The sequence below is a fragment of the Dipodomys spectabilis genome, unplaced genomic scaffold (assembly GCF_019054845.1).
Source record: "Dipodomys spectabilis isolate Male_0828 unplaced genomic scaffold, ASM1905484v1 ptg000234l, whole genome shotgun sequence".
Taxonomy (NCBI): Eukaryota; Metazoa; Chordata; class Mammalia; order Rodentia; family Heteromyidae; genus Dipodomys; species Dipodomys spectabilis.
In genome coordinates this window covers 12055591-12077430 of record NW_024870911.1, presented here as the reverse complement: position 1 = coordinate 12077430, position 21840 = coordinate 12055591, and the positions used below count along the sequence as shown (strand labels likewise).

At 43.7% G+C, this 21840-nt stretch overlaps 2 protein-coding genes across 2 annotated transcripts in view; one reads left to right on the top strand and one right to left on the bottom strand.

The window, feature by feature from the left end:
- Rassf3 (Ras association domain family member 3) overlaps nucleotides 1-20289 on the top strand; it is a 72624-nt gene extending 52335 nt beyond the window's left edge. Inside the window, exons 2-5 of the mRNA XM_042698982.1 lie at nucleotides 6927-7034; nucleotides 10792-11029; nucleotides 14180-14289; nucleotides 17567-20289. Coding sequence (XP_042554916.1) covers nucleotides 6927-7034; nucleotides 10792-11029; nucleotides 14180-14289; nucleotides 17567-17716 — 606 coding nt within the window. The 3' untranslated portion in view covers nucleotides 17717-20289. The remainder of the gene's footprint in view (nucleotides 1-6926; nucleotides 7035-10791; nucleotides 11030-14179; nucleotides 14290-17566) is intronic.
- Gns (glucosamine (N-acetyl)-6-sulfatase) overlaps nucleotides 16454-21840 on the bottom strand; it is a 53371-nt gene continuing 47984 nt past the window's right edge. The window contains exon 14 of the mRNA XM_042698981.1: nucleotides 16454-16490. Coding sequence (XP_042554915.1) covers nucleotides 16469-16490 — 22 coding nt within the window. The 3' untranslated portion in view covers nucleotides 16454-16468. The remainder of the gene's footprint in view (nucleotides 16491-21840) is intronic.

The following is a 21840-nucleotide window of genomic DNA, read 5'->3' as shown; positions in this document are numbered from 1 at the left end:
TCAGTCCTGCTTTATTTCTCAAAGAGGTCTGTGATCAAAATTTTTTTGAAACCCTAAATACACAAGGAAGTAGGGTGGGGAGGGGAATCACACAAACTTTACAAGGCTGTCAGCCAAAAAGATTCAAAAGGCAGATTACAAACTGTCTCCCAGCTTGAAGTGGTTGGCCCACAGCCTGGCATTCAATAAATAGTTGTTGAATTATGGCTTGTATTATATATTCTCATAGTGTGTACAGTCAGTATTGTTTTGCACATTTTACAGAGGCTCAGAGAGTTTAAATAACTTGCCTTTGGTCACACAGCCAGAATGTGGCAGGGCTGTGATTTCAGACTTGCTGAGTATGTCTAACCATAGTCCACATTCTTTACTAGGTTAAATTAGAGAGTTAGCAGCAGATTTATCTTCATGCTTTCTTTTGAAGTCACTCTCAATGATCTTAGGTTTGTTTGGGTGTCTGTTGTTTGACATTTTAAGTTTTGATACGGTTTCAGTTACAGAAGTGTTAACCAGAAGAGTATAAAGCAATCCTCAGACCCTTTGCTCAGAATGGCAGAGGTGTATTCTATTAGGGCCTGATGTCTGCCTGTGAGAGCAGGCCACGCTCCGGGATCCCTGAGTGTCTGTGAAGCAGGGTGTGTCCCTTTGAAAAAGTTCACTGTGGAGAAAACAGTGCTGTGCCCCACCCAGGAACTGAGGCTAACCGAGCTGGAGCCAAATGGAGGACAGTTCTTGAGGGCTTGCCTGCGGTAATAGCAGGGGAGTAGAAGGTTAGAATTTTGCGTGGACCGAATGCTCTCTGGATTTAGACAAAGCTGAGTAACAACCTGTCCAGCACTCAGGCATGGCATCAGCCACTCCCTGGCTGCTAAGAGCAGTGTGGATGCATTATTCACAGACTGCTGTGCCCGCCCTCACAGCTTCCTCCCTTGCCTCCATGGTGAAGAGGGCTGTTTATCAGGGTTTTCTGAGCCATGCCTGCCACACTACTGCTTAACCCTCTCCTCTTTGCTTTCACCCTTTTACCTCTGCCCCTTCGGGGTTCTACTCTGTCTTCCTTTCTTCCTGTGAATGCTGGAAACTATGGGTCTTAGGAACAGATGAATAACCATGTATTAAGAGGAAGGAAGAGGATTCATCCTTATGGAAGCAGAAAGGAGAGTCTCCCTTGAAAGGGTGGGAAGTTTTCCAACCTAGGAGTCTCTTTTTGGCTTGACACTAACTGTAGCCAGTGTCTCCAGCACCGTGGCCTGAGCTTGTGACTTCTCTTCTGCTGTCATAGTCCATTCTCAGGCTCTGTGTGCAGTAATCGCTGTGAAGTGGCTTTCCTCAGCTTCCCTCGCTCACTCTCAGCCTGTGCTAGATGAAGGTGAAAGCACCACATTGCTAGTGGTGTCCGCCTTGCCCTGTGGTGGTTCTCAAAAGCGCCTGACAGGCATGCAGACCTCCAGTACCATTGCTGCATGAGTTGACGTAAAACCACAAGACTCAGAGCCCTGCCTGTGAGCTTTGGTTGGTGTTTTGAGATTTGCTTTCCAGTTGATTTGTATGTGAGTATGTGTGTATGCGTGTGCCCATGGGTGCACTGGTCTTAGGGCTTGAACCTCAGGGTCTGTCCCTGAGATTCTTTTTCTCAAGGCTAGCCACAGTGTCAGTTCTGGCCTTTTCTGAGTGGTTTATTGGAGATAAGAGTATCATGGACTTTACTGCCTGGGCTGGCTTTCAGTGGCCAACCTCAGATCTCAGCCTCCGGAGGCAGTTCGGCTCCAGTTGCCCTGCCCTGCCCTTCCCTCTTTCTTTCCTTCCTTCCCTCTTTTTTTCCTTCCTTCTTTCTTTCTTTCTTTCTTTCTTTCTTTCTTTCTTTCTTTCTTTCTTTCTTTCTTTCTTTCTTTCTTTCCTTTCTTTCTTTCTTTCTTTCTTTCTTTCTTTCTTTCTTTCTTTCTTTCTTTCTTTCTTTCTTTCTTTCTTTCTTTCTCTTCTTTCTTCTTTCTTCCTTTCTTTCTTCCTTTCTTCTTTCTTTCTTTCTTTCTTTCTTTCTTTCTTTCTTTCTTTCTTTCTTTCTTTCTTTCTTTCTTTCTTTCTTTCTTTCTTTCTTTCCTTTCTTTCTTTCTTCCTTCCTTCCTTCCTTCCTTCCTTCCTTCCTTTCTTTCTTTCTTTCTTTCTTTCTTTCTTTCTTTCTTTCTTTCTTTCTTTCTTTCTTTCTTTCTTTCTTTCTTTCTTTCTTTCTTTCTTTCTTTCTTTCTTTCTTTCTTTCTTTCTCTCCTTTCCTCTTCCCAGTCCTGGAGTTGAACTCTGGGCCCAGGTGCTGTCCCTGAGCTCTTTTTGCTCAAGGCTAGCACTCTACTGCTTGAGCCACAGTGCCACTTCAGCCTTTTCTGTAGTTAATTGGATAAGAGTCTCATAGACTTTTCTGCCTTGGCTGGCTTTGAACCATCATTCTTAGATCTCAGCCTCCTGAAGAGCTAATATTACAGGTATGAGCCACCAGCACCTAGCTTTTTCCAAGTTGATCTTTTTTATTTTATTTTTTTTTTTGGGGGGTGGTCCGGTCGTGGGGCCTGAACTCTGGGCCTGGGCGCTGTCCCTCAGCTCTTCAGCTCAAGGCTAGCACTCTACCACTTGAGCCACAGCACCACTTCCAGCTTAATCTCTTAGAGATCTGGATTCAACTCATTTCTGTTGCTGCTTCCTGCAGTTTCCTTCCCTTTTTTTTGGTCGGTTGTAGGGTTTGAACTCTGGGCCTGGGCACTGCCCCTCAGCTCTTCCCCTCAAGGCAAGTGCTCTACCACTTGAGCCACAGCTCCACTTCTGGATTTCTGGTGGCTAATTGAAGATAAGAGTCTCACGGAGGGGTTGGGAAGGTGGCTCAGTGGTAGAGCGCTTGCCTTGCATGCCTGAGGCCCTGGGTTCGATTCCTCAGCATCACATAAGCAAAAAGAAAAAAGCCGAAAGTGGCGCTGTGGCTCAAGTGGTAGAGTGTTAGCCTTGAGCTGAAGAGCTGAGGGACAGCGCCCAGGCCCAGAGTTCAGGCCCCATGACTGGACCCCCCCCCCCCCCCCAAAAAAAAAAAAAAAAAAAAAAAAGAGTCTCACGGACTTTCCTGCCCGGGCTGGCTTTGAACTGCAGTTCTCAGATCTCAGCCTCCTGAATAGCTAGGATTACAGGCATGAGCCACCAGCACCGGCTGCTTGCTTTTTAATCTCAGAGAAGGAAAGATAATTGTAGAGTGTCTTGGTTATTAAAACGTGGGTGATCCAGGGGAAATTACTCTTTGCAGACTGGCTTGCTCTTTGATGTTTCTCAAGTATCTGGGACTGCTGGCTATGGCCTGGAGATAGTATGTAGTCACATCTACCAGTGAAGACTGCAATTCAGCAGCTAGCCAGGTATGGTGGCTCATACCTGTAATCCTAGCTGCTCAGGGCCAGAAAAGTCCTTGAGACTATAACTAACAAAAAGCCAGGCTGGAGGCATGGCTCAGCAAATAAGCCAAATACAAGGATCCTGAGTCTAAATAAGGTATTAGTTTATATCATTATATTAGGGATCATAAGTAATCAATACTGGGTGTGGGGGAGGGGAGGGGAAGGTTGACCAGTCTTCTCTCTACTTTAAATCACCCTTTCATTCTCTTCTCTTCATTCTTAGAACTCTCACTTATTTGAAGCCCCTAAGATCTCTCTGTGTGTGTGTGTGTGTGTGTGTGTGTGTGTGTGTGTGTGTGTGTGTGTGTGTGTGTGTGTGTGTGTGTGTATTAGCCATTGGGTGCATTTTTAATAGTGTGTCTGTGGTCTGTGGTTTCCTTGATTCTTTACATGGAACCATTTTGTCCCAGTGTGAACAGCATGAAATTTTTGCAGTCAACCTCTGACAGGTCAAGATGCACCTTAGAAGTGCTCTGAGCTTTGACAGTTGTGAGGAAAGGACTGGGGGACAGACTGAGAAAAGTTAGGGCCCAGGGTCAGGTTAGTGGATGGGACACTGGGGAGCAGAGCTTGGGGTCTAATGAAATGATGTGCTTTCCTCAGCACCTTCCTGCCTTGCCAACTGGTCATCCTGTGTCAGTGACACTCTCTCCTATGCTGGGGATGGAACCCGGGCCTTGTACAGGCTAGCCAAGTGCGTATTACTGAGCTACTTCCCTATCCCTTGGTTTTTTGAGTCAGAGTCTTGCTATATAACCCAGGTTTGCCTTGGACTCATGGTCCAAGGCCTTTGCCTCCTGAGTGCTGGGATTGTAAGGTGTGCTCTACCACTCCTGGCTGTGCATTTCTTACTGGTTTTGTTGCTGTTGTTGTTTGTGGGGAGTTTTTGTAGTTTGTTAGAGATAAAAATACAGACTTTTCTGGCTTTGGACCACTATCCATGGATCTCAGCCTCCTGAGTAGTTAGGATTACAGGTGTGAGCCACTGGTACCTTTTTTTCTTTTTAATATAGTCTTCCCTCTTTATCTGTGGGATCCATCTGAGTTCAGTCAACCAGTTGTCTCTCTGAAAGATGTGCAGACTTTTTACATCTGAACAATAGAATATAGCAGCTGTTTACATAGCATTTCTCATTGTATTAGGAATCATAAGTGATCTAGAAATGATTTACAGTATGTGGAGAATGTGCATGGGTTCTGTGTAAGTGCTCTGTCATTTTATGTAAGGGACAATAGGATCTAGGGATATGGGTATGCATGGGGGATCCTGGAACCAGTGCTTTGCAGGTACCGAGGAACAACTGTATATACTCTGGGAGTCTCTGGATGTTTGATACTTAAGCATGAATGTAGAAGTGAAGGCTCTCTCATTTTCTAAACAGCTGTGGCCAGTCGTTGGATAGGTAAAGTAAGAAGAGCAGAGCAAGTGGAGATGCAGCACATCATTAAAGTGTGTCCTTGGAAATCGTTACTGGAGCTTTAGAAAAGTTATTTTGAGGACTGGGGGATGTAGTTCATGAGTACAGCACTTACCTAGAATGTGCAAGACCCTCTTCAATCCCAGCTCCACAAGCGGAGAAAAAGAGTTAATTTACTGCACAGCTTGCCTTCCGTCCTTCTCTAACCAGCAACTCCGAAAATAAGATTATCTCAGAGTTTTACATTGGCAAAAAGAATGTTCCCAAAGGACTGTGAAGACTGCCCTGAAGCCAGGGAATGAGCTGGTATTTCTCCAGCATTACAGATACGCTGGCCCTGGAGAGTTCTGTAGGCTCATGCTGCAGTTCAAAATGCAAGATGGTTTATAGTCAACACACCCCTCTTAGGGTCTAAAAAGAACTTGAGACTTGAGTGGCTGAGGGGCCATTTTATACTCTATATGGTGTTGCTGCTAGCTCTGAAGTGGCCATTCCTGGTGTATTTATAACACTAGCTCAGAGCTTGAGGGAGGTGGGAACAAATGCCTGCTTGGAGAGTGTCCAGCTGTGGGGTTGGTGTGTTCCGGCTGGCTGGAAGAGGCAGATTTCAAAGACTTGCTTTGGGGGATAAATCACCAGATTTTAATTGCTCTTCCTCTCTCGATTTCAAAGATTTTTCTGAGTTGTTCCAGAAATCTGAATCTGATTAGGCTTTCTTTAGGTTTTCAAATGCTTGGCCACAGAAGAGCCTTGGAGACCTATAGAGTACATTAGTTTCATAGAAACGATATAAAAAGACCTGATTTTAAATGGAGCTTGCTTGATACATCTGTCAGTATCTTGTTCTCCTTGACAGTATCAAGGGGAGGTAAGAACAGGCAAGTGGAGGTACCTACAAGTGGTAGGTTTTGGGGTTAGACTGCAGACAAGTCCCATCCCCTCCACTAAACAGGGCTTTTTGTTGGTTTGATTTTTCTGACAGGTTAATTTGCTTCCTAAAACTTCATCTCCTCTGGAAACCGGAGTAACAATGCCTACTTTGTTGGGAGAGTTAAATGTGACACGAGTTAGCTGCCTGGCATTCTTTGTCAGGGTCACAGAACACACACTTGGACACCATTTGTGAGCTGTGTAAGCAAGCTACTGGGTAATATCATGCAGTGGGCAAGCTTTTTAAGACAACACATTATTAGTGAATCTTTTCACGTCCCTACCCGGGGTTTGTGAAGGCAGAGTGAGACTGGAGTGGGAGAGTAGCAGTGGGTCGAAGAATTCTGGTGAGTGTATCTTGGCATGCAGATTTGTTTGGAAGATATAATACTTTCTGGTAGTGTGTACAGTTTGACAGGTCAGGTGATTTGTGGTGGGTAATGAATACTACTTACTTATTTAGGTATGTATTTATTGATGCCTATCCTAGGGCTTGAACACAGGGCTTGGGTGCTGTCCTTGATCTTTTACTCAAGGCTAGTGCTCTGCCACTTGAGCCACAACTCTATGTCTGGCCTTTTCTGAGTAGTTTATTAGAGATAAGAATCTCCCAGACTTTCCTGCTTGGGCTGGCTTTGAACTACAATCCTCAGATCTCAGCCTCCTGAGTAGGAGGCATGAGCCACTGATTTCTGACTTGGAATATTTTTTAAAATGCTGTCCTTTTTGCTAAGACATTTTAAAGAGGTGGAGACCATTCCATTAATAGCATGTGCTGAAAGAGAAGGTTTGGGTATGTATTTTAAAATACAGTTTAAAATAAAAATGTTGGATCTAGCAGAGACTCTTAGGGGAAAGATCTTTTTGTAGAAGGGAAATTTAGGAAAGAGGCCTTTGTAAAATAATATATAATGAAGTGTTGCTTTTAGCTGCTGACAGATGAGTGGTGTTTGATGTATCCCCTAGGAAGACTAGTCTGGGGTGAAGACCACAATTGGGGATGGGTCTGGAAAAGGGTAAAAGGCGTATGAGTGTGTGGTTCAAGTTAAAGGACATCTGGTAGGTCTTGTGTGGAAGGTAAAAGCATCCTGGCTTCGCTGTGTGTTTTCTACAATCACTCATGTGTGCCTTGTTTTGTTTGTTTTGCCTCTAGGATGTGGAGAAAGAGAAGGAAACTCACAGTTACCTCAGTAAAGAGGAAATCAAAGAGAAGGTTCACAAGTACAACTTAGCTGTCACAGACAAGTTGAAGATGACCTTGGTAAGTACCCCTAAAGCTATTTAAAACATACCCATCAAAAGATAAATATAGAGCTGGGAATGTAGGTTAGTGGTAGAGTGCTAGCATGGGATGCATTAAGCCCTGGGTTCGATTCCTCAGTATTACATAAAGAGGAAAAAGCTGAAAGTGATGCTGTGGCTCAACTGATAGAATGCCTTGAGCAAGAGAAGCTCTGGGACAGTGCCCAGGCTCTGAGTTCAAGACCCAGGACTGGCCACACACACACAAAAAAGATAAAGATAAATTAATAGGAAAGTTTAAAGTATCTGAATCACATTTAAAAGTATCTGAATCACATTTGCAGAAGTTTGTTCAGTGATCAAGATATTCAGACCAGGAAAATCGATTATTTCAATACCTTTCAAGTTAAGTCCTATTTTGAAGTAGCTTTGTAAGAAATAAGCAGAGGTTAATTGTAAAAAGTAAAATGTGCCAGTTGTGGTAATTCCTGCTTCAAAAGAGATGGAAATAGGAGAATCTTGGATCCAGACCAGTTGGGGCCTAAAATGTTATGGGAGACGCCCCTTAACAAATAGGCTGTGTATGGTGGTACATGCCTATAATCCCAGCAAGGTAGAGCAGAAGTATAGGTAGGAGGATCATGATCCAAGATTTGCACCAGGCACCATTGAGACCCTACCTAAAGGAAAAGGGGTTGGGATGTGTGATTCTATGCTTCCTAGGAAGCGTAAGGCCCTGAGTCCAAATACCATTACCACAAAAGGGTAGAAAAAGTAAAACATTTTAAAATTACATATGAAAAGATTTATGACTTCCCTCCCCCTGAAGAATTTTTATTCTTGTATAACAGGTAGATGGTAACTCAGATTCTAAGACCTCAAATGACTTCTATTTTGTGTGAAATATATATGGAAGTGTTACAAAGATTTTTCTGGCCATGGATTGAAATCTAATTAAGATTCCTGCACACACACTGGGTTGTTAGTGTATGATTGAAGAGTGCAGTGTTCAGCTTCCTGCTGGGTGGTGTTACAGGTGGTACCACATTGTCTCACACTGTTGGCCACACAGTGGGGAATGGGGTGTGGGTGTGGGAGGCAGCAGGCAAAAATGAAATGAGCGCTCACAGCAAAGCTTATATCCTGAGGAAGTGACAAGCATCTCTGCCTACTCGTGAAGCGTCACATGGAAAGCATGCCCATATCTTCCATTCTGTTCCTGACATCCCTTGGTGCTACATTCCAGGGTTGTGGGACCCCTGCTTTTTTTTTTTTTTTTTCTTTTTTTTTTTTTTTTTTTATTGTAAAGCTACTATACAGAGGGTCACAGTTACATGAGTGAGGTTATGAGTACACTTCCTCTTGAACATTGTTACCCCCTCCATTGTTTTCCCCCTACCATCCCCTCCCTCCCTCCCTTCCCCGAGGTTCTTTTTTTTTTTTTTTTTTGATTGTGATTAAATGATTACATAATTTCAAAGTCACAAGTTCATTCTAACTTCCCTGGAGCAAATTGTCGACCCCTGCTTTTTTAACCTGTGGAGATAATATTGTCTGTGAACTGATAGCAGGGCAATCTATGTGAAACAGCCTCAAATTTGGCAAGCCTTGGGGAAGAGCTTTTAAATATAAACCCTTATGATAAAGGAGCTCTCTCTCTAGTGGCACTTTGCCCCAGGGGGAATGGCAGATAATCACAAGAGTATTATTCTAAAGTGAGGTTTCTTTTTCCTCCCTCTTTCCTTCTTTCCCTATTCCCTCCCTCCCTCCCTCCCTCCCTCCCTCCCTCCTTCCTTCCTTCCTTCCTTCCTGTACTGGGGATTGAACTCAGAACCTTGTACTTGCTTAAGTAGACACTCTACCATTGAACTGCGCTTCCTTCTAATCCCCTTCATACATTGGTTATTTTCAAGACAGAGGATCTTGATTTATGCTAGGCTTTGATGCTCCTGCTTGTGCTCCCTTAGGGATGACAAGTAGGTCCCGCTGTACCCAGCTATCAACTGAGGCTTGGAGTCTGCTGAATTTCTTTTTGCCATCCTCCCAGATCTCTGCCTCTCTGGTATCTGGATATACTGGTTCCCTGTGCACCCAACCAGATTTCTCTTTAAAAGTACATTTTTGATCAAAGGAGAAAAATTTGACTTGCTGCAGTTTTTTAAATTTCTTTTCCCATGGAGATTAAAACTGATGCAAGTTTCTATATTGTTTCAAACATCAAGAAAACATGTTTCATGCTTTACTTCTTTTGCAAAAATGAACAAGGAAATAGTGTTGTAAATTGATCTTGTGGAAAGCAAGAAAAAAAATGGACCTTTGTAAAGGAAGTTTTTACGTGTTCTATTCGAACTGTGGTATTTATACATAATACCTATTATTGGCTTTAATAAAATATGACAGCAGGGTGCAGCGCTCACTCTCTAATCCAGGTTACTTGGGAGATGGAGATCAGGAGGATTACAGTTTCAGACTAGCCCAGGCAAAAATTCACAACACCTCATCTCAACAGAAAAAGCTATGGTATGAACCTGTCCTCCTAACTACTATAGGAAGCATACTTAGTTAGCATGATGGAGATCCAGTCCACCCGAAGCAAAAATGAGATGGTATCTTAATAAAATAGCCATAGCCAGAAGGCTGGGTATGTGGCCTTCAAAAGGTAGACCACTTGCCTAACAAATGCCAAGTCCTTGAGTTCAAACCCCAGTACTGCTAAAACAACCCCAAAACATCCATGACAATAAGTTACTTTTTCTAAATAAAGTAACAACAAGACCATGATACTGTTTCTGCAATGAAGAAGTAGTAGGTATGTGCTTTAGAACACAGAGAATAGGTTGAATTTTTTTTTTTTAAATACTGTAGAAGCTGGGCACCAGTGGCTCACACTATAATCCTAGTTGCTTGGGAGACTAAGATATGAGAATTGCAGATGGAAGCCAACCTAGGCAGAAAATCTGTGACACTCTTATCTCCAGTTAACCAGCAGCAGTGGGGAGAATGGGGAGAAGAGGAAAAACTGGAAGTGAGGATGTGGCTTAAGTGATAGAATGCTAGTCTTGAATGGAAAAGTTAAGGGAGAGCTGGAGGTCCTGAGTTCAACCCCTAGTACTAACACACACACAGACACACACACACACACACAGACAGAGACACACACACACACACACACACACACACACACACACACACACACACACACACAAACACCACTGCTTGAGGCACCTTAAATGACTCCTGTGTTAGTATGATCAGTATGCTGTATTTAATAAAGTTTAAGTAGAACCAATGATCTAGAGCATGTCCTAATGGTCACAAGGAATCAAACCGGCTGATTTCATTTCTGTCATTGTTAACTTGGGTATTTCAAAGCTCTAATTGTAACTTTCTACTTTTTTTGATTATTCCTCAGGGTTCAGAAAGTTGTCTTTGAGCATTGAGCCCGGATCTATCCCCCAAGCTTTCAGATGGTAATGGTTTTGCTAAGGTCCGCTGCACCACGCTGCTATCGTGGGCTCTGACCTTTCACTTGAAGCTTCCTTCAGAAGCTAAGGCTCGTGTGCCACATCTGTGCTGCAGACCTGCCCTGAGGGAGTGCTTCCATATGTTAACCTCCTTCTCAGGTCCTTCCCTTGGGGTGAAGTTCTGCTACAAAGATCTAGGAGAAAAAGAGTAAGAGGAAATATAGGTCAGCTTCCTGTGGGCTTTGGTAGTTTGTTCTGCTCCTTCTCCATACATTGGCTACCAACTAAATGTGGCTTTTCTTCCCTCTTCAGAATTCAAATGGGATTTACACTGGCTTCATTAAAGTGCAGATGGAACTCTGCAAACCTTCACAGGCTTCTCCCAGCCCTGGGAAACTCGCTCCTAGTAGCAACGGCTGCATGAACACACTTCATATCAGCAGCACAAACACCGTGGGAGAAGTGATCGAGGCCTTGCTCAAAAAGTTTCTTGTGACAGAGAGCCCAGCCAAATTTGCACTTTATAAGCGCTGCCACAAGGAAGACCAAGGTATGCTGGGAGCTTAAAGTGGTCTGTGTCTCTGGTCCTAATGCACAGAAGGATGACTGATACCTGTATCTCTGTCAGATGATGTCAGAGTCCTGGGGCAGATTCTGGAAAGGGTGGTGATCACTTGCGATTGTCTGGCTGTTCACATGTTTTGAGATAAGGAGTTGTGGGTCTGAGGTTGTATAAAGACACCCATGTAGCAGACATTTCTGGAGGATGTTGAGATATGCAGAAAGGGCAATTTTATTTTTGTTATGTTTTATTTTTGGTGCTGGTCCTGTGGCTTGAACCCAGGGCCTACACACTGTCCGTGAGCTAAATTTTTGATCAAGGCTACTTGAGCTACAGCTCACGTTCAGCTTTTTGCTAGTTAATTGAAGATTAGAGTCTTGGGGACTTTCCTGCCTAGGCAGTCTTTGAAATGCAGTCCTCAGATCTCAGCCTCCTGAGTAGCTATGATTACAGGTGTGAGCTACCAGCAAACTGACCAGAAAGGCAGCTTTGATGGGTTTGACTTTGATGCTGATGCCCTTTAGGAACAAAAAGATATTTGCATGTTTCAAATTCTCAGTAGCACAGCCCATGTTTGCTGTTCATCTGCACACACAGTCACCTGGTGGACCTGAGGATGGGGAGGTACACATGTGTTACAGCACTTTGCAGCTTTAGGACCACTTAAAACCAGGTGAGCCGGACATCAGTGGCTCATGCGTGTAATCCTAGCTTCTCAGGAAGCTGAGATCTGAGAATCACAGTTCAAAGCCAGCCTGGGCAAGAAAGTCCATGAGACTCTTATCTCCAATAAAACCACCAGAAAACTGGAAGTGGCGCTGTGGCTCAAGTGATAGAGCGCTAGCCTTGAACTGAAGAGCTGAGGCACAGTCCCAGGCCCAGAGTGAATGCCATTTTAAATGAGATCCTGGGTGTCTGAACTGCATGCTGATCTTTGATGAATAAAAATAATATTCAATTACTGAGTAAAATGGAATAGAATGTTCTAGTTCAGACAGTTGAGTAGACATTGATGCCTGTTTGTAGACAACAGCCACTTCATGATTCTCTATGCTAATTTAGAAATGGTACCTGTGTGCAGTAAACCATTTAAGCTTTCTCTGGTTTTGCTGGGTAAACTAAAGCTACCTAGGCCCCGACAGTAATGTCTGTCAGTTTCCCACGATGAAATGGATCTTGCTGCTGAGTTGCACATACATTTGCTGAGCACAGGCAGCATGAGGGAGGTCCTGCAGAGTAAATACAGAGATACCCATGTCAGGGTTCCGGTCCTCCAGAGACCACAGGCGGAGCTGCCGGGAGTGAAGGCATGTGTCACAGGAAATGTAACCTACAATGCAGCTGTATCTGGAAGTACCAGAGTAATACAGAGAAGCTCAGGTGGCGTTTTTATCTTGCCCATTGCCTTTGCCAGTCACCTGGACTTGAGCCATGCGATCTGAAAGTGATACCATCCTGATGAAACATTACCCTCTTGACTAGCAAATCACTCAGTACTACAAGCATACCAGCTCTGTGTGTGTCTGAGGTAACATAGAACTGTGCTTAAAGCCATCAGACTTCAGAGTTTGTATTCTGATTGCTTAGTGACTACCAATGTTTATTTAATCTGCAGTGAGTTTTTGCTCTTACAGCTTTGAAAGCACTTTCTTTTTTTTTTTTTTTTTGGGGGGGGGGGGGTCCCGGTCGTAGGCCTGAACTCTGGACCTGGGCACTGTCCCTCAGCTCTTCAGCTCAAGGCTAGTGCTCTACCACTTGAGCCACAGCGCCACTTCCGGCTTTTTTCTTTTTGCTTATGTGGTGCTGAGGAATGAACCCAGGGCCTCAGGCATGCAAGGCAAGCGCTCTACCACTGAGCCACCTTCCCAGCCCCTTTTAGAGTTTCTTTCTTTTTTTTTTTTCAGGTAAGGAGTAGGTTTATTCATCCTTCCGGCTGGCACCAGGCCATCTTGGTCCTCCACGTGGTAGGGAAAGGCCTGGGAAAAAGAGAGAAAAGAGCTAGAAAAGAGAGAAAAGAACTAGAAAAGAGAGCATCTGGGAAAGAGGTAGGAAAGAACAAGCTAAGAAAGAGAAGAGAGCTGGGAAAGAGAAGAGAAGGAAAGAGCTGAGAAAGAGCTAGAAAAGAGCAGAGAGCTAGAGTTTCTTATATTACTTTCTAAAAGGAACAGAATTATAAGGCTGGGAATGTGGCTCAAGTGGTTGAGGGCTTGTCTAGCAAGATAAGGCCCCAGTTTTGCATGAATGAATGAATGAGAGAGAGATAGAGAGATAGAAAGAAAGAAAGAAAGAAAGAAAGAAAGAAAGAAAGAAAGAATTATTGTAAGCATAAATTTTTAAAATTGTTATTATAATATAGGTAATATACAGAGGGGTTATAGTTATATATATATATGTGTATATATGTGTGTATATATTTATATGTATATATATGTATATGATCGTGGCCTATGTAGCTTTAGTTTACCCCTTCCCACACTCTTTCCTCTTTTTTTCCTCCCACCCACTCTCACCCACAAGTTGTTTTTTTTTGGGGGGGGGAGGGCGGGGGGGGGCCGGTCGTGGGGCCTGAACTCTGGGCCTGGGCGCTGTCCCTCAGCTCTTCAGCTCAAGGCTAGCACTCTACCACTTGAGCCACAGAGCCACTTCCGGCTTTTTTCTTTTTGCTTATGTGGTGCTAAGGAATCGAACGCAGGGCCTTGAGCATGCAAGGCAAGCGCTCTACCACTGAGCCACCTTCCCAGCCCCATCACCCACAAGTTGTATAATTTATTTTCAACATAGTGTCCAGTGAGAACCATTGGTGCATTTGTTTGCCCTTTGTCCCTCCATTTCTGTGCTTCCCCTTACCCTCCCAAAGATATATAAAAGAACAGACAGAACAAAAAGGACAGAAAACAAAAACAGCAAAAAAAAAATCTTTGTTTTCATTTCTGGGAGGGAAGCAAGACCCTGATTCTTTTGGGCAAGTTGGATGGAATGGTGTAGCCATTGTCTGCCTTGTGGGGGGCCAGGTGTCTTGGCACAGAGATGAGGCTGGGGGCTTGAAGGTTGGGGAACTGTGGGCTGTTGCTGTGATCTGGAGGAGAAGTCTGAAATGCTTCTGCTCTCTGTAACACGTGTGCTTGTTTCCTTACCCAGTCTACGCCTGTAAACTCTCAGACCGGGAGCACCCTCTCTACCTGCGTCTGGTGGCAGGACCCAGAACAGACACACTTAGTTTTGTTCTTCGAGAACATGAAATTGGAGAGGTAAGCAATTGTTCATCATGGCTTTGAACCATACGGAACAGCTGGCTCTGTTTTATTGCTCTAGTCTAGGGATGAGCAGGGAGGAGGGAAGAGGAGGGGGAGGCAGAAGGAAGGGAGAGGGGAGAGAGATCTGAATTGTCAGAAAGGAAACTAAGGTTAGTCTGCAGTATAATTCTCTTACAACATTGGAGTGCTCTGTGCTTTCCAGAGGTAGATGGAAATAAAATTCTTACTTTAGAAAATTATTTTTTTTTACAGACAGTCATTTTCACCCCCTTCTTTACCTCCAAATTACTCTCATCCAGTGGCTTTGAAAATTGACACTCTCCATATGTCTGTAGCTAAGAACAGTCTCCAGGCTAATTTCCTTCTAAAGGGAAGTAAAAGGAAACCTGATCTCTTTACCATGAAAGACAGAGAACTTTCTGGTACTTCACCCCCACCCCCCACCCCTTTGCCAAATGATGAGAAAGTTATGTTTACAGCTGCATCTTGTGCTATGTTCCCTCTAGGGAGGATTACAGGTAGGCCAGCTCATTTGAAGGTAAAAGCACACTGGACTGTCTTCTAGATCCAGTGTCAACTTGAAAGGACACTTGAGCAAACCTTTTAAGTTCTGCATCTGTCTTAGAAATGTTGCTTTAGGACATTTTCTGGTGCAGTGAGCTTGAGTTTCTTGGTTAAAAGTTAGGGGACCAGGACTGTGCTTCGTATTGTTCATTAGAAGTAGAGCCAAGCCTTAGGTGAGTCCTCTAGTCATGTGTAAAGTGGAACTAAATACTTTAAAAGGCAGTTTTGAGGGCTGGGAAGGTGGCTCAGTGGTAGAGCGCTTGCCTTGCATGCCTGAGGCCCTGGGTTCGATTCCTCAGTACCACATAAGCAAAAAGAAAAAAGCCGGAAGTGGCGCTGTGGCTCAAGTGGTAGAGCGCTAGCCTTGAGCTGAAGAGCTGAGGGACAGCGCCCAGGTCCAGAGTTCAGGCCTCACAACCAGACCCAAAAAATAAAAATAAAAAAAAATAAAAGGCAGTTTTGAGTCACAAATTATAGTGTATCTAGACAAGGTAAATAGTGTGTTTAAATTTAAGTGCAAGTTAAAATTGATTCAGGGCATTTTTTTAGGAGGATAGTAATTTTAGCGAGTTTTTTTTTTTTTTTAAATCTGGTATTGTGATGCTTTAAAGAAATTCAAGTTCTCATTTTGGGACAAAGCTAGGTGCCTAGCTAGACGCATTAGCATGGCAGCTTCAATATTTTGTTTGTTTATGATGTCTATCCTGAGGCTTGCCCTGTCTCTGAGCTTCTTCGGGTCATGCTCAAGGTTAGCTCTCTACCACTTAAGCTACAGTTCCACTTCTGGCTTTTTTGGGGGAAGAGAGGGAGAGAAGATAGATTATTGGAGAGACAGATGAATCCTCTTCTGCCCAGTTGGCTTTGAACCAGGATCCTCAGATGTTAGCCTTCTGAGTAGCTAGAGTTATAGGTATGAGCCATGAGCCACCAGCACCTGGCTAACGTTTTATTTTCTTTTAATATTAGAGTTTTAATATTTCACATAGTTGAGTACTTCTAGAGCAAAATTATGGGGAATTATGCCTTGAATTTGGCATCTGCTATATTAGACTGTATGGTGTTCTTTTTTTTTTTTTTTTTGGTATTCAGGTAAGGGGTAGGTTTATTCATCATTCCAGCTGGCACCAGGCCATCTTGGTCCTCCACGCGGTGGGGAAAGGCCGGGGAAAGAGAGAGAGCTGGGAAAGAGAGAGAAAAGAGCTAGAAAAGAGAGAAAGAGCTAGAAAGGAGCTAGAAAAGACAGCGTCTGGGCCTGGGCTAGACCTTATCTAGGGTATGGGCGGAGAAAGGTGTATGGTGTTCTTGAATACTTAAATTTATGGAAATTGAACAGAGGTGACAGACTTCCCACAGTACCTAGGTGAGGGAGGGAGAAGCTATTTTACAATGTCTTTATTTGGAAGATCTTATCCTATGGGAAAATGTTTTAATTGGCAGAATATTGGAGGAAGTTCTGCATTACTCCTCTGTATTTCTCGTTTTCTTTGATTCCAGTTTCCACTCGCCTCCAGGACCTTTTCCAGCAGTGGCCCATTTGGTGGTGGTCTTCATCCTTTTTGCTCTGCTTTTATAGTGGGTTGTCTGGAGTCGTGGCCTTGGCAGTGATTTCTCAGCCAGGATGCCACCAAGTCCTTTTTGAGAGGGGAAGACATGTTTGAAAAACAACATCCCAGATGATGCTAAATATTTTTCTTGACATTCTCTGCTTTAGTTCAATAGAGTATCTGCTAAATTCTAGATAGTGTTAGGGAAACAGAACCCAGCGCTTTTAAGGGCAGCCCCAGGCAGTAAGTACATAGCTGCAATATAGGTAAGGTGTACAGAAGGTAAATAGTAAGTGTTTAATTATAGTCATTTAAAAATCTTGGTCATGGCTGGGTATGATGGTGCACACCAGTAATCTCAGTACTTTGGAGGCTGAGGCAGCAGGATTTTGAGTTGTACCCTGTCTCCAAAAAAACCCCCAAAACTCAAAGAACAAAAAAGAACCCTAGGCACTAGTGGCACACCCCTATAATCCTAGCAAGTTTGGAGGTGAAGTTGGAAAGATCATACTTTCAGACCAGACCAGGAAGAAAAGTCTTGAGACTCTCTCTCAGTGGACGATATGGGGGCAGTGGAAGGTGACTGTTATCCCAATGATCTGAAGCCTACCATAGACAGGCTGAGGCTCAGGCACACCTAGAGAAAGCAGGTGGATTGCAGAACTGTTTGGGAGGTGATGAGTTGCTTGTGGGAGGAGGTGGGGAAGGAAGGCAGTGTTAGTGGTGACTCTGTTAAGAGCTCAAGGTTCGGAGGTCAGATTTCTTGGTGGGGAATGAGAGAAGGGTCTGGTGGAGGTAGACTCCCAGCCTTACTGAGAGCCACTTTGGAGAATAGAGAGGAGAAGGGGAGTAAAGGGCGCTTGGACTTAGCTGAGGAGGGAATATGGGTGAGGAGTCAGTGCTTGTGATAACTCAGCTAAGGTGACATCATGTTATGAAAAGTTGGGCTGAGGGCAGTCATACCTCTATGTGGTTATTCTCAGCATTCCCACCTGGTGTGGTGACTGCTGAGCATGGTGCTGTAATCCCTGCAATCCCAGTGCTACCAAGACTAAAGCAGGAGGATCTCAAGTTCAAAGCCAAAGGTGGGGTGAGGGGAAGTCAGCATTCTTGTCTGGACTCTATAAGACACTTGGCATTCTCTCTCTTGAATTTTATTACAGTGGGAAGCCTTCAGTCTTCCAGAACTGCAGAATTTCTTGCGCATCTTAGACAAGGAAGAGGACGAGCAGCTGCAGAACCTAAAGAGACGCTACACAGCGTACAGACACAAGCTGGAGGAAGCTCTCGGCGAGGCGTGGAAGCCTGGTTAACACGCCAGGCCTCCCTCCAGAAGGAAGGCTCCGCCCAGGACACATGTACAAAAAAGAGCAGCAAGTGCCTCTCTCCTCAGAGAGCTGGGTCTTTGCCCATGATGCTAGAGTCTTCCCTTCTCTCTAGGTGTAGTTCCCAAAACCTGGCCACTCAGCATCCACTTCTGCATCTCTGGTTGGGGACTGCGAGCTTGTTTGGTTACAGCATGGCGATGTGTGCCTCTTGCGTACAAGCTGTGAACCTGTAGTCACCAGGAACATTCTAGAGTGAGGGAAGCATGAACTCTGGGTTGAGTTTTCCTTATTTTCCTATAGCTATTTTCATTCTGTGGTGGTGATGTTAAGTGTTAAGGGTGTGCAAATGACTATTGAAAAGCTTAACAAGGAATCTCTCAGAATACTTGTCCGATGTTGAAACTACCTGTCTGTTCTGTTTGCTAACTATCAGAGGAGTCTCTTATGTGAACTGCAAAGCACAGGAATGTAGGAAAGCTGGGGAGGGTTTTCTAGGAGTTTGACAAAAGAAAGTAAAGAGCAAGTTTGGAAGAAGGCATGAGGAGGTAAGGATGAATGGAAGTGGTATGGCTAAAAGTTGGTGGTAGAGGAAGAAAGTGTATTTGCTTGTAAATGAGTTAAAAATGTTCAGAATTGAGATGTTAAACCCATTTTAGGATTGCTTGATTTTTCTGGTAGGTGAAATAAGGAGTCACAGCCAAAGAGCTAGGAGCTCAACCCAAAGGAGGGAAGGACCCATGAACTCTGCAGTTGACTGCAGAGTCAGATAGGGATCTGAGACTTTCAGTGGAGGTAGACCTGACATGAGCTCTTGTAGCTCCACCCTTAGATCCTTGACTCTGCCCTCTTGTACTGGACGGTCTAATGGGTATAGCATCCATGTAGGTAGGGCTTGACCATTTGATGACTCCTGTCAAGTTATATAGATTTCTCCCCCCCTTCCCCAAAGTTGCCTTCAAAGTTGAAAGGGAGTTTGGGTAAAGGCAGCTCTTTCCACCCTTGTTAGCTACGAGATTTATTGAATCCAGGACTCAGAGCGAACTTGTGTGACAATCATTCTCTTCCGTTTTATTCCATCTTACCTTTTACCTGGTCTTCCCTTTTTCTTTTTCCATCCCTTCTCTCCCTGTCTCTCTCTCTTGTTTCCTCTCCTTTTCTGTTAAATCTGGAGTCTGTTCTCATATGCTGGTTCAAGGCCCAGTACTCCCACATCCTCAGTTCTAATGGACTTGACTGAGTAGGAAGCCCCAAGGGAGGAAGAGAGGCCACCTCAGGCATTTGTTACCGACATTATTTTAATGCAAGTGCATGTTCTTCCAACCAAAGAAATGTGTGTGCAATAGAAGCAAGCCTTCCTTAAAACAGATACAGTCACCTCCTTTTCTGCAGCTACTTACAAATCTGAGGATACAGGGCAAGATGTGCTATGGTTTCAGAGGCCTTATAGGCAGTCTACTTTTAGTCTAGATTGTTGTTATTATTGTTATTGTTGTTGTTCTTTATAAATTCCCAAGGAATTGTTAACACATTGGTGACACCTAATGGATTCCTTTTGAAATTCCAAGGTGCTTCAGTTCTTTGCCTCTTACGTGAACTGTGCCTTTTATTGCATTATCTGTTTCTTCTTGGTGGCTCAGTAGACTCATCAGAGTATGCCCATGCTGTTGGAGACAGGGTCTGGTGTTGGTGGTGCTGGGCCCCATAAACTACCAAAACAATCAGATCTTCCCAAGCTTTTAAGGAAAGTTGGGGGTGGGGTGGGGCTAGAACTAGCTATAAAATATGTATGGCACATCTTGTTTAATTTTGCATGTGACTTCTTTCTAGTGCATTGATGAGGTTTTAGTGACTGTCACCCAACACTGCCTTTATTATCAGGGAATGCCTTCATGATTTTGTACTGGTTTTACTATTCAGCTGATGGCTTGGGTTCGAGTATACCATTGTCAGCCACCTGTTCTTCTAATTACTCATCCCAGTAAACTTAGAGTTTGGGAAGCATTCATTTCTCAGATGAAGACACTGTTAGAACCTAAAGTAGCAGCTGATGGGTATCTGTGAATTTTTTTTTTTTTTTTTTTTTTTACTTGAAGTAGATTGTTGAAAATGGGCATCTTCATCTGTAATTACCCAGAACCTCACGCACTGTCATGTGCTCTACAAGTTGCAATTGGAAAATGTTTCTGTACTCAGATTTGGTCAGTTCATGGTGTTTTGAAGACTGATGGTTCTCTCCTAAGCACTGGTCCCTGTTTTAATGTGTAAAAGAAGAAACAAAGCCCTGAAGGCCAAGGCATCATTGTACAAATCCTAATGCCAAATGAGCTGAGCTTTGCTGTAATACTGTTCTCTCTTCACAGTGTGGTATCACAGGGACGGTGTACATGACGGGGTCTGTCAGGAGAGCATTTTAAGTCGCACAAGTAAAAAGTTATAGTATTTATAATTTTGATGAGTTTATTTTTTATTTTTATAGGGAAGATTTTTTTTTCTCCCCTAACATTGATTCTGGAATGACAAAATTGTTTCCATTATTAAAAATTGAAGTTGTTAGCTGATGTTTGTGTGATTTTATTTGTGGATACTATGCTAGGTTTTAAAAAAGGTCACAAGAGTTTAATCAAACTTTTTCTAGATACACAGAAATGGGTGCCAGAATTCAGCAAATTTTGCAAGGTAATTTTGGAAAGGGCATGGTGACATCTTCCAAGTGTCTTTTTCTTTTTTTAAATAAAAGTTAAATGATTTAATTGCATAAAGGAATTTATAATTGCTACATAATGTATTTAATGTACTTTGATTAAATCCACTCTGCCTATGTTGTTCTTTCTTAGCCTCTCCTCCTCTTCCTCTTTTTTTTTTTTTTGGTGTTCAGTGGTAGGACTTGAACTTGGGGCCTGGGCAGTGTCCCTGAGCTCTTTCGCTCAAGGCTATCACTCTATCACTTTTTCTTTTCTTTTCTTTTTTTTTTTTTGCCAGTCCAAGAGCTTGAACTCAGGGCCTGGGCACTGTCGCTGAGCTTTTTCTGGGCAGTGTCCCTGAGCTCTTTCGCTCAAGGCTATCACTCTATCACTTTTTCTTTTCTTTTCTTTCCTTTTCTTTTCTTTCTCTTTTTTTTTGCCAGTCCAAGAGCTTGAACTCAGGGCCTTGGCACTGTCGCTGAGCTTTTTTTTTTTTTTTTTTTTGTCAGTCATGGGGCTTGAACTCTGGGCTTGGGTGCTGTCCCTACGCTCTTCAGCTCAAGGCGAGCGCTCTACCTCTTGAGCCACAGCGCCACTTCTGGTTTTCTAGTGGTTTATTGGAGATAAGAGTCTCACGGACTTTCCTGTCCAGGTTGGCTTTGAACTGTGATCCTCAGATCTCAGCCTCCTGAGTAGTTAGGATTTCAGGTGTGAGCCACCAGCACCCGGCTTCCCTGAGCTTCTTTTGCTCAAAGCTAGCGCTCTGCCAGTTGAGCCACAGCACCACTTTGGGCTTTTTCTGTTTATATGGTACTGAGACATTCAACCCAGGACTTCATGCATGCTAGCACTCTGCTTCCCAGCCACATTCCCAGTCCTTGCTCTACCACTTTGAGCCACAGTGCTATTTCCTGTTTTCTGTGATTAATTGATGAGAATCTCATGGATTTTCCTGGCTTCAAACCAGGATCCTCAGATCTCAGCCTCCTGAGTAGCAAGGATTATAAGCATGAGCCACTGGTATCCAGCTCTCCTTCCTTTTAAAGTTTTTAGTGGGTTATTATGATGTTTCATATACTCTCATTATGCTGTTTCACACTGTCTCCCTCCATAGCTACCCTTGCCTGGAAATTATTGACCATTCAACACACCACTTTTGACATACGATATTTGTATATTTTGGTCAATGTCTTACACACTGGGAACGGAGAGTGGAAACTGTAACCTGGCTGGGTCACATTGCTCTCTAGTATTCTACCTCTGTGCCTGCTGTAGCAAAAGTTCTTGCTACTCTGCTGCCCCCTAGAGGGGTTGTGGAAACAGGCCAGGAGTTGAAGGGGGAGCCAGTAGGTACTATAGCTGCTAGGATACTGTGATGGCTTTTCTTGTTTTGTCACTGTAGGTTGGGAGTTCAGACTGGGTTACAAT